This window comes from Phalacrocorax aristotelis, chromosome 3 (assembly GCF_949628215.1).
Source record: "Phalacrocorax aristotelis chromosome 3, bGulAri2.1, whole genome shotgun sequence".
In the NCBI taxonomy this organism is placed as follows: domain Eukaryota; kingdom Metazoa; phylum Chordata; class Aves; order Suliformes; family Phalacrocoracidae; genus Phalacrocorax; species Phalacrocorax aristotelis.
This window is the reverse complement of record NC_134278.1, coordinates 68544266-68562730: the sequence shown is the minus strand read 5'-3', so window position 1 is coordinate 68562730 and position 18465 is coordinate 68544266. Positions and strand designations below refer to the sequence as shown.

At 40.9% G+C, this 18465-nt stretch overlaps 1 protein-coding gene across 13 annotated transcripts in view; it reads left to right on the top strand.

Annotated features, from left to right (window-relative positions):
* ARID1B (AT-rich interaction domain 1B) overlaps positions 1–18465 on the top strand; it is a 336807-nt gene that overhangs the window by 181716 nt on the left and 136626 nt on the right. For 8 of the 13 annotated variants that reach the window (XM_075087867.1, XM_075087876.1, XM_075087869.1 and 5 more), the window contains exon 5: positions 6141–6182. The exons of the other annotated variants lie outside the window; for them this stretch is intronic. In XM_075087867.1, coding sequence (XP_074943968.1) covers positions 6141–6182 — 42 coding nt within the window. The remainder of the gene's footprint in view (positions 1–6140; positions 6183–18465) is intronic. 13 annotated transcript variants of the gene reach the window in all.

Genomic DNA, 18465 nt, shown 5'->3' with positions numbered 1-18465 from the left:
AAAGGGAAGAAAGGATTGTCGCAGTTATCAAAGTTTATTCCTCCAGTTCTGCACGCATTAAAAGCTGTGTGTGCCCTCAGTACGTCCTTGAAGAATTGCCAGAAACTTGTGGGACATGTAGGTTTGTTCTTGCTCCGATGAGAAGAAGGACAACCGTCTTCTACAACTGCTGAATCCTAAATTCCTTCAAAAGGAAGGCAAAGTGGGGAGATATTACAGCTAGTTAGACTGGATTTCATAAAAATATGAATGACTGTAACCATATTCATCTTTGAAAGAAACTTCCTAAGGACTTCGAAAAATGAAAACTGGATTAACTTCTTGTCACCTTCATTTAAAAATGAGTTCAGAACTGGTGGTGTGTGGGCGGGTGGGCTGATGGGAAAACCTTAAAAGCTGAGAATCTGCGCTAGGAAAGGATTACGAGGGTATATCTGCGCCAAGCACTACAGCATCCTCTGTGTCCACGCTATCCAGGCTACTTTCTATAGACAGCTTGGCAAGATGGGTGTGTGGAAATAGTAGCTGGAGTTACATTTGCATCGCTCGGCGCCTGGACTGATGAGTCCCACTTGTAAGTTTTTGGGATTACAGAGCCTCCCCCAGCCTGCCAAGAAGACCCCTGTAAGTCAGAGAGCAAACGTGGGTACAAGAGCAAACAGTTTGGTTGTGAGTGGGCAGTGTGATGTGGTTTGTCTTACCACGACTGAGCAAGAAGGGCACCCCAATGGCGAGAAGGTGATCTGACAGTAATTCAGAAGAGAGTACCTGTATTTCCTCATTCTTTTTGGATTTTGTTATCCTGGGAAAGAGAGTCCTTTCTGATCCGATTGATCTTTACAGAACAGGGAAAACAGAAGTACTGAAGAATGCAAGTATTAACATATACATTTGTTTTGTTTTGAGCATATTTTAAAAGTGCCGGAGGCATGCCTTTTTAGTAAGCAGGCAGTTGGCAAAAACCCTTTAGGTATCAGAGAAGCCCTGTGCTATAATTTTCCTAGAATAATAATGTCAAACAAATGACAATAGAAAGCCTATAAAATTTGCAGCCAGCTGGGCAAATTCTTGTGTATGACCCGTGGAAACGCTAAGTGCCCATGCAGAATATTTTGTCTTGATCAGAGCTGCTCTAGTCTACTGCGTTTCTTGCCAGGGTAGCTGTAGCCCCCTCACCGGCCAGCTGCAAATAGCAGCTCCATTAGATAAACTCGGAGGAGCTCTGACCCAAGTCTGAGAGCAGCGTTAAGTGTGTGTAGTATTAGGAGTTTTTGCCTGGGTAGTTAAATATGGATCGGTGATCCTTTGCAGCATTAGTGTTAACAGGATATTATATGGGAATTGGTGTGCATTAGAAATTATTATTTGTGCTTATTTTCAGATTCCTCAAAAAGAGCTGGAGAGGGGTTCTGTGACTCATGGCTTTTGCAAGTTAGTTGTTTTGTCCTTGAGTACTTGCTACCTCATATTCTGTATGGGTATTAAGCGTGGCTGTAATTTCTCCTGTTAATGGTATTCCACCTCCCATGTCTCTTGCTCAGTTCCAGCTAATCCTGTCTCAAAATCTTGACAAGGAGCTGGGCTGAGCTGAGGACCAAATCAGTGCCGAGTATGGCTTTGGAGAAGACCAAATTGTAATCATTCCTTGTGTCATCTGATCACTAGGTTGCACAACTCTGTTCCAAAAAGGTATTGTTCAGCATTGCTCCTCAAGGCTTTGATCTATGTTTCAACTCCTTTTCTTTTTGACAGGGAGGTAAAAATAACTCTGTGCATGATAACTCTGCGCATTGCAACTAGGAGACTGTAAATCTCTTAGTTGCGATGCAATATTGTTTGTAGAATTGGGCTGTAGGAGTCCTTTATTGAAAAGCAAAACAAAAATACTGAGTAAGTCTCATTACTTCTGACAAAAGAGGCTCGGGGCTACTCCCCAGCTTGTTACAGGGTACTCCGCGTTACTCACCAGGGATCCTCCAGGCTGACGTGAGAATGTTTATGAATTCTGCCGACTTGTAGAATAAAACACTATTAAATCCTATTCTATTCTGCTGCTGAGTTATAGAATACTACATAAGCAGTAGTGGTCTCGGTCACAAGTGCCCATTTTAGAGACCACGTAGGTTGTGCAGGGAGGTGGGAAGTTTGTCTTGCCATGCGTCTGGGAGGGTTTCTTGGCGCCATCCGGGCCAGCCCCGGGGGCTGTGCTGAGACCAGCTCCCTGGTCCCTGGAGTGCCTCGGCTGGGGGCGGCAGCAGGGAGCAGACTCTAGGAGGGGCAAATTGCCCAGGCAGGACCTCCAGCTGTGGGGTACTCCTGCTTAAACCACTAATTGCATCTAATACAATTGATCCACAGTGTGCGATTAATACACACACTCTTCAGAGCAGTACCCCATCATTTACCCCTTACCACTTACAATAGCCTTCTAGCCCAGAATTGCAGGATACTGTAGTGTGGTTTGGGTTTGTTTATTAGAAGCGAAAAGGCTGTTTGATTCTTTAGATAAACTGGAAAAAACACCAGTGAACGGTGGTTAAAAGTTGCTTTTACATAGAAATAAAATATGGGGAAAGCTGCCCATTCAGCTAAAACACTCTACGGTGAGGAGTGGAAAGTGGACTGAAGTGGAGATGGAGAGGGGCATTCAGCAAAGATTCAGAGCAGTGCCTAGGGAAAAGCTACTGTATCTGATACATAAAATCAACAGTGCTTCGTTTAAGAGCATGTCTGCTTTTTTTAATTATGCAGTGAATTTTTCACTGTAAAAGAAGAACATCCCCTGCCCATACATACTGTACATATGTACAGTCAGAACAGACAACTAAAATAGGAAATGTTTAACTGCCACAAAAAAGTATATAATGAGAAGTTCTTAATTAATGTCTGATTATCTTGAAGCAATAATGAATCTCTTGTTCATTTTTTTGTTTATTGGAATGGAAGTGATGTATTTTGAAGATGATTAAGAGAAAGATGGCGCTTGCCTGATCCTTAAAGACACAAAATTTTCTTTTCTGCTCGGGTAATGTGGGTGCTGATTGAAGTACACTCTCATTCCCACTAGAGGGGGGTCCTCTCAGCCTAGGTTGTAATGCATTTTGGCTTTTTTGTTTTTTTATTAACTCAACAGGAGAAAAACTTCGGGTTGGCCCACATCTTGTTTCAGTACTTTATACTGTGTATCTTATGGTGTCAGCAGTTACTTGTTTCTTACTGATCTTAAGGGCCTTCTATACAAAGAGGTGAAAACCAAAATGAATGGACTAAGACACTCGTACACTGGTAAACACAGTAGTAACAAAGAGGATGTTTTATTGCATCATCCTCCAGGTGAGGACAAGCATTTATCACAGAAGTGGTGTGATCATTCTTGGAAAAGCAGAAGTGGCTTTGTCAGTCCTGTTCAATAACGTGTTTTTAATTAGAATCATCATCTACACCAGCATACTCTGAACCATTTTATTGTCTCTGTGAGCTTTATTTGTCTAAGCGTAAAAGAAAATATTTCTATCTGAAAAAGAGACTAAGAGTATGTTACATCAGCTTAAACTTCTGCTTTACTCCTTGATGCCACAGTTTGTTCCTTTTCTCAGTTTCTTGGTGAAAAGAAGGATTGAGTTTTGTAAATGTGCTGGTCACCGTGCCATGTTCATTTGTGTTTTGAAACTATGACAATCGCAAGCATTCTCTTGGCCCTGAGCGAGCGGGAGCTTAATTAGCACAGCCCATTTGTTGACAATACCACTGTGCTGTACAGCGAAGGTCCCTGCGTGGTGAGGTGGCCTCTCTGCAGATGAGGCCGAGTGAGGAGCCCAAACAAAGGATGCTCTGCCTCATCTGTGCTGGGTCAGTGCAGGAGTTTTGTGCCGTCCGCAGTGTGCTCCTGCAGCTGGGAGCGTTGAGGGAGTGCAGGGCAGAGGGCAGGCAGCTCTGGGCACGCTTGGTGGGGCCGCTAGCCCAGCTGGGACCGCTTGGGAAGGAGAGGAGGAGAAAGCGACAGCCGGGCAAGGGAGGCAGGGTGGACTGAGGCTGGCAAGAGTGAAACAGCCCTGCTGGATTCAAAGTGGGGGGTGAGAGAGGGACCCACTGACACAGGGAAGGCTCCAGTTTTCCTAATAACTCTCCACAACAGAAACGTAACAGGGTAATAAGCATTAATGGGTGCGGAGGTAGCATTTAAGGTACGTGACCGGCACAATACGGGATAGGGAGAAATGAGTGAGTTTTGAACAAGATTGTTCACATTTTGGGGTCGGTCTAGTTACAGCAGCTGGATGTTACACTAAAACAGTTAAGTCCTAGTGAAAATGCGCATTCACCGTTTAGGTGGGTACCACATTAACCCTAGCCAGACTGCTTCTGATGTTGGCATGGCTTTTTTTCAGAAGTCGCTTGAGTGTCTGAGTAGGGCACTGTATTGTGACAGGCAGTCATACTGTTATTTCCAATCCAGTGGCTGATTATTCTCTTTTTGGCCTTGGGCAAGTCACTTAACCCTCTGTCTGTTTCTTCATCTGTAACATATATTATGGATATTTATCAGTCTCACCAGGACTGATTGTTTAATATTTATAAAGTGCCTAAAGGATTAGAAGCTTAATATAAGTACATTTTAGATTTATTTTATTTACTTGGGGTTTTTTTCCTACCTCCTATTGCATGAGATGCTGTTTTGTACCCTCTTACTGCCATTCCTAATCAGCTGGACAGGTTGCAATTGGGTAACTTCAGGTTCATTTTCTTCTTTTATTCCTAGTCCCTATAAATGCTTTATCTCCTTCCCCCCTTTTTTCCCTCCCATTTTTAATTTAGAGATTAAGAGATACCATATGTTGCTAGATCATGACATAAATATATTTAAGTGCTGCCATCATTGTTAGTTTATCAGCCTTTCCATTATAAACCCTCTTGTTCAGGGGTTTATAACTCTGGCATTATAACGTGCTTCAGGCTGAAACTTGACATTCGTTTTTTCCCTCTTGATTTGCTTTAAATCCTTCACTCTTCTTAAGTTAAACTGGAGATTAGATACATTAGTTATAGTTATACTAGTTGTATAAATTATCATTCAGCAGCAGGCATTTTAAATAGGATGTAAATCAGAGAACTAGAGAATTTCCTAGTTGTTAAACTCTGAGCCTGGGAGTAGAAATCTGGGATTCTTTTCCTGAGTGTGTCCCTGGCTTGGCACATGACTACTAAGAAATTATTTAACCTCTTTCTGCCTTACTTTTCTGTCTGAATATTGGGATGATGACATTTCCTGCTTCACTGGTGTATTGGGAAGCTTAATTAATTAGAATTCATAAAAGCACAGAGATTCTCAGGTGAAAGGTGCTAAAATGTGAAGTATTTTTAAGGAGTCTAATGAAAAATCAGTGCCCCTGCTTTTCTGCACCTGTTGCCTATTGTCCCAGATTAGCCTGTGTCAGCTCTTAGAGCTGTGTGGTACATGGCAGCCAGCAAGCAGGTTGATTTGGAGCACCACTAGATGACCTAGCAGCTTGCTTTCCTCAAGCTTTCAAATGTTCACTGTATCTTGCGGCCAGCTGGTCTCGGCCTTTGCCTGGGGAGTTTGTATTCCCTCAATTCTACAGTTTTCAAAGAATTTGCTGTGCCTAAGACAGGATGGGAGCCTGCAAGCAAAACCTCTGCTGCAGTTTCCCATTAGTGCTGTTAGAGCGCTTGCTGCTGGTGCAGGAGTACCCAGCCTGGTTAGAAGATAATGGGAGGGGAAGAGTTCAGGTATTTACATGCTTTTATTACAGGGAGTTGTCATGGCAGATGATTCTGTTTGTGCTCAGGGAGCTTTTTGGTGTCTTTTGGTGGGGTTGGCAGAACTCCATAGGGAGAGCAATGTTCCTGCTGTAGTACAGTAAATTTTGGGATACTGACACATCCTCTGTACGTCGTTTAGGTTGAGAAACCTTGTTTGTGTTGTGAGGGATGCTCTCTGAATTTCCTCTCTTGAGGATTTCGGTCGTCAGCTGTTAGTTCAGCATGTCCTATCCTACGCAGGTTTCATAGAGACTGGGGTCTTCACTTACAGGTCTCTGCCTGGACTGTGGTGCCGTGTTCAGGAGAGAGGTCCTTGGTAGCGGCTAAATTTGAAATGATCTTTCTCCTTATAATTTCAGGTCGAAGTCTTGGCCTCCGAGGATGCTACATTTGGACACAAGGTGTGTAGTTTGATGCAGTTTTGTTATGTAGGTCCCATCAATTTAAATTATTGGATGTGATGTCACAGAAGACAACAATTTTCAACCTGAGAATTGAAGATCCTGTGACTTCCATCTACCAATTCAGAAACTTTCCCTTATGTGTGGTAATCTGAGAATGACACACAGGCTGTCTTCATCCTGTTATTTGGTATAAAACCTGTGAGCAAATTTTACTTGCGGAATCCCATGTGGAAACATGGAACTTCAGCTTTGTAGTAATTTTTAAGATTGGTCTTGCCCAAATGCTGGATTTGTTCTCGTTCCATAGATTTGCACTTCAAAAATTGTAGCTGTTATCTTGTTTGCAGTCTGCTGAGTAAGACCCTTTGCTCATGGTCCTGTTCCACAGTGCATCTCAAGTACAAAGTAGTACATTGAACAGCTGCATCACCCTGTGTTCAATTGTAGATCAATGTATGGCACGCAGTATGCGTGTTGGAGAGACCACTGTAGGCCTGCTCTGCTAGATGGATGGGCTGTATGCTAGTTATTGCTCGGTTTTCTTTGGCTGGTAACCATTACAGTGACAACCACGGTTTTAATTGAGCACTAATAGCAGATGATTCTAAGCAGGGCAGATTGTGTGTAGGCTATATCTAGTTAGCTGGGAAGAGAGTGGATGGGAAGGGGAAGAAGGAGATTGTAGGAACAGTAGGCTAAATCATGACAATGAAGAGTTTCCTGCTGCTGAAGGCCCACATGCTGTGATACCACCGCAGGTGAGAAAATAGCAGTGCTATTAATATCAAGGTAAAAAAAAATCAGGAAAAAATGAAGTAAGTTCTCCAAGTTTACAGAGAGTACCATAAACAAAATTAACCCACAGAAAAGAAAGCTCTAAAAGCACCTAAATATTCATAATGCCAGAATTATATTGTGTCCATATTGTACATTTTTATGTTGATATGAAAAAAGTTATTTAAATGAATTATTAAAAACCAAACAGAGCTACTCCAGTGTTATTTGAAGTATTTAACATATGGTAGTCGGCAGTATTTTCTGTTTTTTATTTAAAACCCAACATGCACACAGAATATTCATGGAATATTTAATAAACCTAGAGGGTCAGCTTTTGTGAACTCATCTCCATAATGTTTCAGACTAGGTGGGTAAACAGAAGTACTACTGAAGATTTTTGTAGCCAGTCACTCTCACAAGTAAAAGCTCTGCAGGAGGCTGCTTACTTTTTCATGGCTAGACTTGCAAGGTGTTTTTCAGTCTTGGAGTCATCTTGATGGACAACCTTTGAAACTCCTTTTTATTACCAAAGGTTTTAAGAATTTTCTATTGCTAAGCTTCAGTTTTACAAAACCACATCAGTGCTATCGCCAGCATTTAACATCATCTTCCAGAGTCCCAAGCAACTTTCTGTAAGATTCAGCTTCAGAACCAACAGGGTCTTCTTACTCTATAAATAGTAGCTTTACATTATATAGAGAACTGTATAGGTCTAGGAATGTCATGCTTTTTATCAATCAAGAAGAAAGGCAAATGTATCATCCCAAATTTGTTAATCCCAGAATTTGTCTTAGCCGTCTATTTAGGTATGCTGTGAAAGCACTTTCTTTCCTTCTCTCCCTTAAGAAATGCTTCCTCTACTGTCTGTCTCAAGGATAAATAAATGTTAGTGGCTCTGTTATATTAACAAATCGGCTGGTATGCCCATGGAGGATATAAGTACAATTTTTTAAATTAAAAATTATTTTCATTTTATAAATTGGAAAATACATTTGTGTGGCAAATACCATACCTGGTATGGTTGAGAAGGGTGTACAGTTAGAGTTTGCACAATGTGATGCTTTCCTTGATACCAGTTTTCAGCCTGAATTTCCCCCCAGGTCTACTGCAGACTGTTGAGGGGGACTGTCTTTACGGTTTTGGGTATAGCATATTCCTGAAGTTGAAATGTTGTAGGACCCCTCTGTATGCATAAGCAGAAGCATAATTTGCTGCAGAGGATATTCTTCATTTGACTGTATCCATTCCACCTATCCTTAGACACCACTTAGTTTTAGGCTTGTTGACAGGCTGTGTTGCCCGCAGATACTAGAATACTGTTTTGAAAAAAGGAGTTTTCTAGACTGCTGAAAGAGCTTACAATGTTATCTGTTAGTCTTAAATTCTCCATGATTTTAGTCTCATGGTAAATATGCATACTGGCAGCGAATGGGGCTGTTTCCTAGGAAAACGTGCTGAATGAGACGACAGAACATTGTTCAGCTTCGCTGTAGTTATTGTCAGTGAAGATCTGGCTGATGTAGCCTGCCCCTTGAATAGTTGAGTCTCTGATGATGCTGATGATAAGCGCATGTAGAAATCGGTTACAGGATGCTTTTGATGCAAGATATGCATATTGGTTTGGACAAAATAATTCTTTCTTTAGAAAAGAAAATGAAAACAAAAGCTGTTGTTTCATACTGTCAGGATACCCAGGGAAGAAGCACCTTGAAGTGCCAAATCTTATCTTTACTCCCTATGCACAGAACAGGTGCAAACTGCAGACCATTAGCAATAGTCCTTCAAAACGCTCCTTCCACCTTACCTTTTTAATAAGAGTCTTCCCAAAACAAAGGTAGAATATAAGGCGTTTATTGGAGTAAACCCAACATTAATATGAACACTTGTTTCATTTTGTGTATATGTGAGACCAGTACTCCTCAGTGGGCCACAAAAATGTAAGCAGTTTTTCAGTTTAAATAGAAGTTGTTGTTTGGTAAGTGTAAAGATGCCCATCTTTGACAGCATTGACTAGTAGGAAGCAAAACCATTCAGCTTTCTTTGCAAGCAATTTTACAGAAGGGGGAAGCTGTTAGCGTGCTGTAACAGCTCTTTCGAAGACGGTACACGTGGTGTTCAGTTTAATTTACACATGCGTTTGTGTGTGTGTTTGTGTGTGTGTTCGTTTCTTAAAGAAAAGAAAAAACCAAACCATCCAGCTTTTGACTGATCCTCCTGTTTCAGTATCTGGAAGGGTTGTGATATATGTGTGGTTGAGCATGGAGAGATGTAGGGGGCACGGCCACCTAGCGAATCAGGAACAGCTGATAGGTGGTCTGGGACAGACTTAACAGTTACGCCTGGTCTGTTCAAATTCTGCTGAGGATAAACTCACACATATAATAAGCTTCTTCAAACTGTAGCTGCCAAGGAACTAACGTAGAGTAAGAGCGCATAGTTGGAGTGCTATCTGCCCAAGTCTGCAGTCAACACACAGGAATGTATTTCAGAGTTGGAAGCTCCTTCAGTCCCATTAATCTTATTAAAGCCTAATGATGACATGTAAAATACTAACAGTACCAATTTATTTAGTGTTTATTTTAACTAGAATAGGAGGATAGATTTTAGCAGATTTTAGGAGGGATACAAAGACATGAAAAAGAAAGAAAAAATAATAAGGTGCACAGAGCACAAATAAAAGGTAAAAGGTTTAACCATTTTGAATGATGCCGATTTAAACACCAAGGCAGCAAACAAATAAAAATAACAGTGTCTGACTTTTTAAAATCCTCCTAAGAGATTTAGATGCTCAGTTTCCATTAGAACATTTTAATCTCTGAGGTAGAATTGAAAATCTTAGTCTGAAAGGTTGGTTATTATATAAAGATTTAACCCATGTTTCATTGTTGTAGGAGCCACATGTTGGCATCAGTTGGAATTACGGTGTTGGATGTGGTAGCACATACTCCATCCAGACAGGCTACAAATGGTGTCTGGCCCTATCTAGAGAATGAGGCGCTTGACTTTTTAAATGTTTGTGCTTGGTTTACTCTCCTCTTCTTTCCCTCCCTTTCCCTAAGGCTTTTACTGTCAGCGTCTACCTGACCCAAATAACGTAGGGTAGAGGAGGCTTCCTTCAGCTAAGCAGAGTGAGATCACCTCGTCCACGTGTCTCAACCTGTCTGTGGACGTGTGAAGTGCCATAAGCTCTGTTTGCAGAGACGGCGCAGAGCCCGCCTACCGCAGCTAATGCCGAGGTGCAGTGATCCCAGCTTAGTGCAGCATTAATATAAATAAGTTTGTTAATGGCAGTCCAGCAGCTACATGTCAGAAGGCTCACAACTTTGTGCAACAGGAAAAGAGACACTTATGTTCCCACAGTGGGGGAGCTCCACCAAGAACAGGACTCTCTTATTTGGTAGTGAGCTTTAATCCTTCCATTGTGTGTCGTTTTAAGCTGTGTTGTGATGTAATTGGCTTAATCATTACTATTATGTTGCTTTGCACAAGATAAGATTGTAATTTGACATACGGAAATAAATGGCAACTGGATTAGTGATTTGCAGGTGTCATTTAAAAACGGGGAGCAGGGAAGAAAGCCTTTCATATTTTGCAAGCAGCGTGTTTGCGAATGTACAGAGGCAGAATTAACTACGCAACTGCATCTTATTCCGTCTTGAAGTAGGAGTGAGCTTCACCTGTTCATTTTTGGGACTGTGCTGCTGGGGTTGAGGAAGGAGAATCTCATTCCCGATGGATGTGTTCACTGTAGGAGTGATTTTACGTTTCCTTTGCAGAAGACAAATACAGGAGAAAAGCTTTCTCTTTGATCGAGAAATCAGCATAATGGAGACACAGCTCTATTAAAGAAATGCAGCAAGAGTGGCATTTCTGATGTGGCTGTGTCTGGGCGGTGGAGCTTTCAGCATTGTTCATGCAACTTGCAGTATTTTTGGTTTGTGACACAGTATAAAGTAATGACCTCGTCTCCATAATTTAGTAACTCTGGAAGTTGTTGAAGGAGTCTATTCCTAAGTCTTTTTAAGTATGTACTGCTGGGATGCATTTTTTAAACGTTCTTTCTCTGATACAGGATACATGGTTTTAAGAATAAAATGTGCTTAGGACTAAAAGATTCTTTTTTTTCTTCCCAAACATGCTACTTCTGTTTGAGTTTATTAAGAATTCCACCCCAACCCCTTTCCTCCACCTTGCAAACACTGCTTTATTGCAACACTCAGCACATCACGGTGCATCTCCTGTAGCCTTCTTATTTTCACGGTCCCAGATAGCAGAAGTTCAAATCCCGAGGGGAAATTCAGCTACACAGTGTAGCTACGTGTCAGCTTCCTGGTTTGAAGCACAGGACACCAAAGAAAATAGATTTGGTGGCTGACTGTGAGTTATGACTGTGCAAATCTAGAAGGAAACTGTTGTTCTAGCCGTATCCGTAACACAGAAGCCTTGAGCTACGAGATGGAGTAGAGATGCCATTTGAGAAAATTGAGAAAATGTGTTCTCAAGAGGTATTTTCTTTTTTTTTGGGAAAAGATAATTGTGTTAGCTTGATTGCAACAAAATAGTACTTACTTCCTGGAAAGAAGGAGAAAAGAAGCCATTGAAGGAGAAGAAAAAGTAGGCATTAAAATTTGTTTTCTTTTAATGTATGCCTTGTTTAAGACAGCTTTCTTTTGTTGAAGACTCTGAGCAGCCTCTGCTTCTGCCATCTGGTGGTTACTAATAAAAGTTGCATCATCAAAGCCAAATTAAATTGTTTTAAAGCCAATTAATCCTTTTCAGAAGAGGTTGTTTTCAAGTGTCTGAATTATCTCTGTCTTGATATGTTGACACTTGGAGTGTCTATGTGTGTGCTTAGGATATGGGAAAATTCACATCTGTCTGTGCACTGTTGACTTAGGTAGGAATCTGGGGGTTGTAAATAAGTTTTTGGATTTGTTTCAGCTTAGAAAAAATAGATATTCATATTAGCCTCCAGTAACTTGTGTTTCGCTACTCAGAGCAGAGTTAGGATTACACATTTCCTCAGTTCTGTTGTTGTTGTTTTCTTTGTGGAGTTGTTTCACCTGAAGTGTTCAGATGACTAAAAGGATTTTCCAACCTTCTTTCTTTGAGTCATTTTTAAAGCTGTGTTTTAGGATTGCTGAAGTCTTCTGAGTGCCCTCTGCGCTGCATATTTTCTAAGAGTAGAGAATGGCATTACAGCAGGGAACAAGGTGCTGTTTTAATACTCTGAGGGACCCCTTACAGATGTATCAAAGTGTTTTGAAGTAGTTATGACTAAGTAGCAGCAACTTGAACATGTTTCTGCCTGGACCCATGCATATCACTGCTGTGTTACCCAAGAACATACAAAACTGTGCAATTGTGATCATGTTTTAGAAATGTAATCTACATAATCAATAGTTGTTAATGTCTGTTAAGTTTAGTTTCTATATATCTCTCTGTAGTTTTGGTTTTTTTCCCCAATTAGTTTTACAGAAATGAAGAGGCACACTGAGAGATTCCTGTCCATCTGTTGTACAGTCCCAACCGTGGTCTGGCTTTGTCCTGGGTGCTGCGGGCAGTAGAGGAGTATATCTAATCACCTTGAGTACAGAGGATGAAATCAGACCAAGAGTGCTGTACCCCTATCAAAATCCATTCCAAACAACACCCGCTTGTTGTGGTGCCCTGCTCCTCACAGCTCACTCCCGCTTCCCTGATAGAGAGGGTTCTAAAGCTCTGTGGGAAGATGGAAAAAAGTGAGGGCGTCTTAGAGGTCCTAGTGCCTCCTTGTTCAGAGGGGGTGGAAATGGACAACTACAGAACAATCTCACATGAAGAAGAAAAGATGAAATGATATATAGAATAGGGAAGAAAAAAAAAAAGGCATATGTTAGCTGGGAACCCCCAGGTGTGAGAATGTCAAGATGCGCTGGATAAATGGCGTGGTGACAGTTGGTTCTTTCCTCCTTGTACCCTGTAGCCCACGCTTCTGGACTGTAGTCTCAGGAAGGACAAGGCAAGGCTTTAGGAAGGAACTGTCTGCTGTGGCAGTGTCCCTGTGTGGATACAGTATGTCAGGCTTTCTTGGATATGCCCTTGTTTCTTCTTTTGCCAGTGACACAAACTAGTGATAAATACATGTTTAATGCTCCTTTTCAGCATGAAGCATCTCTCGATGCTTGCAGAATAACTAGTGATGGCCTCAGGGTTAGACTTAGGCAGTCTGCATGGGTATGTGGTAACATCTGTTTTACAAAGCTCCTGAGCGCTCTGTGGCAGGCTGGTGTGAGCACAGCTGGTGAACATCGTGCTCGCCTCGGCACCCTTGAACATCGCTGTCGAATGCTTTGCCCAGCACCCTGCAATCCATTGGGATTAGCACTAAAAGCATGTAAGCTGCTAGCTTTCCTCCTACATCTTCTCTACTTATGGGCATACATAAACACGGTGAACAGGCTTCGTGTCCAGTACTGCACAGTTTATGCTATCAAGGTGTGGATGAGGCCACACTTTGGGTTTTGATGGAAGTTTAAAGCTCCCACCGCCTTTCTGAGAGTACCAGGGGGCAGAAAGTGGTGTGCCGGTTTCAGAAGCAGATGGGTATGCAATTCAAGGCAACTGTTTGGTTTTTGCTGAAGTGATATCTTTAAGTAAGAAATTTTGGCAACTGGTGTTGCTTTTCTGACCGATCTGTATCCCTCTTCGGTCAGTTTTTTCTCCTGCGTTTCTGTGCTGATTTAGGTTGCCACTTTGTTGAAATTAACTGCTGCAACCTTGAACCACCCAGATCTTGTGGCAGCAGCAGTAGCGGTCCTTACTTCCCCGTGCTGCTTTTTTGAAGAAATGGTCTGTAGTGTAGTTTGCCCTTTCCAAACTCTGTAGAAATGCCAACAAAAAGTGCAAAGTTTGGTACTGCTTTCGTGGAGGGAACACGCATCACCTTGAGGGTTTGACTGAACCCGCCATTTCGTGCCAGTCACTACAGTGCAGCAGCAGAAGTTAGCACAGAAAAAAAGAGAATTTATTTTCTCACTTTTCCTTCTGTTACTCTTCACGTTTTTAACGGGTGGATGCACTTAGGGGGCATGAGTCTGGCGTGGCGGAGCTGGCTGCCCGCCTCTGGCTGGGTGCGCTGCCCAGGTCCTCCCTCGCTCCGTTGCCGCCTGTTAACATGTAGCCGGGGCGATGCTTGCCTGATACGGCGGGTCCTTTACAGTTCTGTGTGGCCTCTTTGATTTATACCCTTGGTTTGAACTTTGTGGGAGTATCAGATTTACCAAGAAGGCACCTAACGACTGGAACACAATGTTTGCTTGTAAATACCTGCACATTTTAAATAAATGTTGAGGCAGGTGGTCCCTTTGTTTGGGGGTGGGAAGAGGGCAGGACAGAGTATTTGCAAATAGTTTGCTGTTCCATCTTGATTAGGAGAGCAGGTTAGACCAGATTTCCTTTTCTTCTGTAAATTCTACCTAATTGCACAACTGGAGGGACCAGAACTGCTCCCTCCAGCAACCAAGCCCACCTTGCTACAGGAAGTATGCTCCGATTCATATTGTGACTTAAAAAACAACAAAGAAACCACAAATATTTTTTTAAACTACTGTTCATTTGCTTGCCTTTTTTTTGTATAGCATTCTTTTTTAACAGCACGAAATGCATGTATAGAAAAAGATTCAGATTTCTATGTGACTGCTTCCCCTGATTGCATAGTCGGCTTCTTAAAACTCATGCTAGGTCTGAAGAACAGGAATTGCGAAGAGGAACATGAGAAAGTTGTTGGGTAGACAGATGTGATTTAGGGTTTCATTTCCCCTTTTTTTTCCCTGAGACAAGGTCAGGTGTGTATCATGCTTTGGAGCTGTGCTTTGCTTGAAAGAGGGCTGTTGACATGTTGCAGATTTCAAAGAGGAAAAACCAGTGACAGTAATGCAGAATCTTGGGGCTTTTTACTGAACGTACATGTCTTTTACAAAAACCATAGTTTTGTAACTTTGAAGCTTCAGTTACTCCATTGTTCGTTTTTTAAGAATTTCTTCTTGTGAGATAGGGTTTTCTAGTGAATTGGGATTTTGATGGCTAATTTTATTGGATTAGAATGACACCGGGAAATCTTGTTTTTCAAGGTCATTTCTTTGAACAGTTAATTATACAGGGTCTTAGTATTTTCTTAAACAGGAAGGTCAAGATTACAGATGGTTTTGGCATGTTTTTCATGCTGTTGCAATGCTTTGTTTAAAATTATACACAGGTAAACTATTGGAATATATTTCTAGTGTAACAATTGTTCTATGTGTTTTGTGGTTTTATTACTGAATCCTTACTACTACCTGAAAAAGAAAGCAGACAGATTTACAGTCTCTTTAGTAAAACTTGCCTTAACATTTTAATCTGAAGCAAAACAAGCATCATTCTTACCGTTCAATTTAATGTGACTGTTTTCATTCCACCAGCTGATATCCCCCCCCACGTTATCAAGATGTATTTGAATCTCCCCAAGCCTCCTGTGAAACCTCCTCTCACTGTTATTCCTTGTGTCAGAACCGATGTGCCGATTACCTCGTAAATGTAATCTATATCTAGAGTGGTTTTACAACTTCAGTCCTTGTGCAAGGGCTGTGCTCCGAAGGAGGGATGTACACCTTAAAAACACTTGTGGGAAGAACAGTTAGAATACATACTAATTTAAAAATTAATAAATTGTTTTGAGAAACATGTTAACTGCTGTTTATGAAAGAAAGCAATGAAGTGAATCATGTGGAACTGGCTTTTGTTGCATCTAAGTAACTAAATGTCATTATAGCACATGTGATTGCATGCAAAAGCTTTGCAGTAATGCAGGTATGGCTGTTTATATGCTCATTAATGCATAGTTTTTTAGCTTAGGTATGTGCAGACTGCTGCCAAGGTCACAGTCGTTAAGCTGCCCCAAATAGTACTGAGGAAGGAATGATGTTAGCTAAAGCTTTTGTATTTTTTTAAACAAACCTTTTTTACCATCAATGTTGTAGAAAAGGATCTTGAAGGAGAAATTTGGGGGATCCTGGGCTTGGAAATGGCATGGAATCAAGGGTATTAATTAGGACTAGAATTGGTGTCTTTGGCGGAACAAATGTTGAAGACGGTCACAGGATCCTGTGTGTTGCCTGACTTAGTTCTACAGAGGTTTGAAAGTGAGAAGGAGAAGTTCAAACTTGATACAGTGAGCAAGGGAAAGCTAATGGAACACATTAAAAATGCAAGCTGACCTAGATATACTGTTGAATGGTGCCGTGTGGTGTGCAGCTTTATATGGCAGGCTGCAGTGTCTTGTCGACCAGAATAAAGCTAAAAATGCTGAAAATATTGCGCTGTTTACAAGTCCAAAGAAAAGATAGAAAAATTGGGCTATCCTGTTCTATTTCATAGCTGATGTTAAGAAAAACAACACTGTTAGAGCTTTTTCACTATGAAAGCAGCTATTGATTTCTGTTAAATGTATACAATGTTTGTTTAAAAAAAACCTACAGAAATTACTTCTGGGGAGCGATCAGTGTGCGTGCCCCACGACCACAAGTGTGTGTCTACTGTCTGCTCTCTTCTGTGTAAGCTACATGTACACAGCACCCCGGAAGAAGGAAGAAAAATAGTATTATGTTAAGAGTTAGTTGATCAGAGCTAAATTCTTTCTTTCTGGAATATGATGATATTCAGTATGGGAAAGGGTAGGAGAATCTAGCCATTAATTTTACAGTACTTTTATTTCCAGATTAACTTTGAAGAACTATTTTAAGAGGTGTCAAAGTATATGAAAATGTTAATATGATATTATTTTCCAGATAATGAATATTAAAATAGCTTTTCACTGCTCTTTGAAACTTGAGGGAAAGTCATTCATTTTGGCATTGAGACAGTTTCAACTTGGAACGATTACCTTAGCTTATTTATAAATACCAAAACACACTTACAGAGGAAATGTTGACTTCTCCCCCCACAGCCCCTGAATCTGCCTTAGCCTCTGCTCAAACTGTACAAATGCAGGCATATATGATTGGTGTACTATATATTTTTATAGGACTAGGAGGTTTAAAATGGATATTTTTTTTCTGAGGCTGTAAGTTATAATGTGTTTTCAGTTGGTACAATAATAATAAAAAAGGCTTGCATGTACCTGTGATGCATTTGATTCCTCCCTGCAGTGACTCATTGTGGATCTCACTTACAGCTAAGTGCTTGTTCCTTGTGATCAGAGGAAAATGCTACACACCTTCTGCTTCGTGCCTATTAAATTCAAGTTTCTATTGTAGGCAGCATTACACAGCTATCTTTGAGAATTAAAGGGGAAAAAAATATCAAGAACAGTAACTGAAGTGAAAATTTTTAAAGTGACTTTGTTCCCCCTCAGCCCTAATGTTGATTTTCAGTGCATTTCTGTTTTCATGCTTGCCTCTTCCAAATTTACAAATTTTTCTTTCTTCCTGTTCAGAGCACCTGCCTTTGGTACCCTGTTGAAATTAGTGACCATAATGGCAATTGCTCTTTTCTCTCTTCTGGAACCTAAATGATGGATACCAACCTTTTTTGATCTTGTTAGGTTAAACATAATGTATCGTTCCTTTATCCACACCAGGATTTTGAGCTGAAGAAGGGATTGTGTTCTCCAATTTTCTTACCATTTTCCCCCCTCACCTTTTTCATTCCCTGAGGGAATGGTCTGGAGAACAAAGTGTCCGTGTTCCGGGCAACAGAAATAGATTGTTCCATTCATAATTTAGTGATCTATTTCTGTTTGGCAAAGTTAAGCACATGCTTAACTTCAGGTCTGTGATTAAATCTCACTGACTCCAGTATGACTTAAACGCTTTGCAAAACTGTGGCTTTTATTCCCATCTCACCACCACACCATTCCTTCTGTCTCATTGCTCTTTTTTTTTCTTTTTTTTTTTTTCTCCCCCCTCCTTTGCCGTGCTGCAAGTTGACTGTGCTTAGTGTCAGCAGTTTATGTTCTGCATGTTTAATGAAGGCCATGGCTCAGCTCAGCATAGCCCTTCCCCTTACGCTAACAGAATTTTGATAAATGAGATTTCCTTTTGTGGAGAGCCGAGAAGGAGCTTTGACGGGAAAAGACAGGGCATGAAATTAGCAGGTGTCAGGGTCTCCAAATTATAGGCATTTTAAACCAAAAACAAAATAAAGAACTTGTTGTGACTAACCATCTTCAAAATGTGTATCTTCCTATGAAGCACAAAAAAGGATTTCACAATATACTAGCAAAACAAAGGTAAATTCAGTAAGCAGTAATCTGAATCAATGTATTTCTGTCTTCCTTTTTACTCCGTATTCCCCACATCTACCATTGTCAAAATGTGCTATACAAGCAATTGGATTACAATAATCATTGCTGAATTTACCACATGGAAGTACATTTCAGTTGTTGTTTATATCTTGTGGTGATCCAAACCATTAGAAATTCTCCATGTTATGCCCACTCAGGCTACTGACTGTAATAGAATAACAGAAGGAAGTAGTTGCACCGATT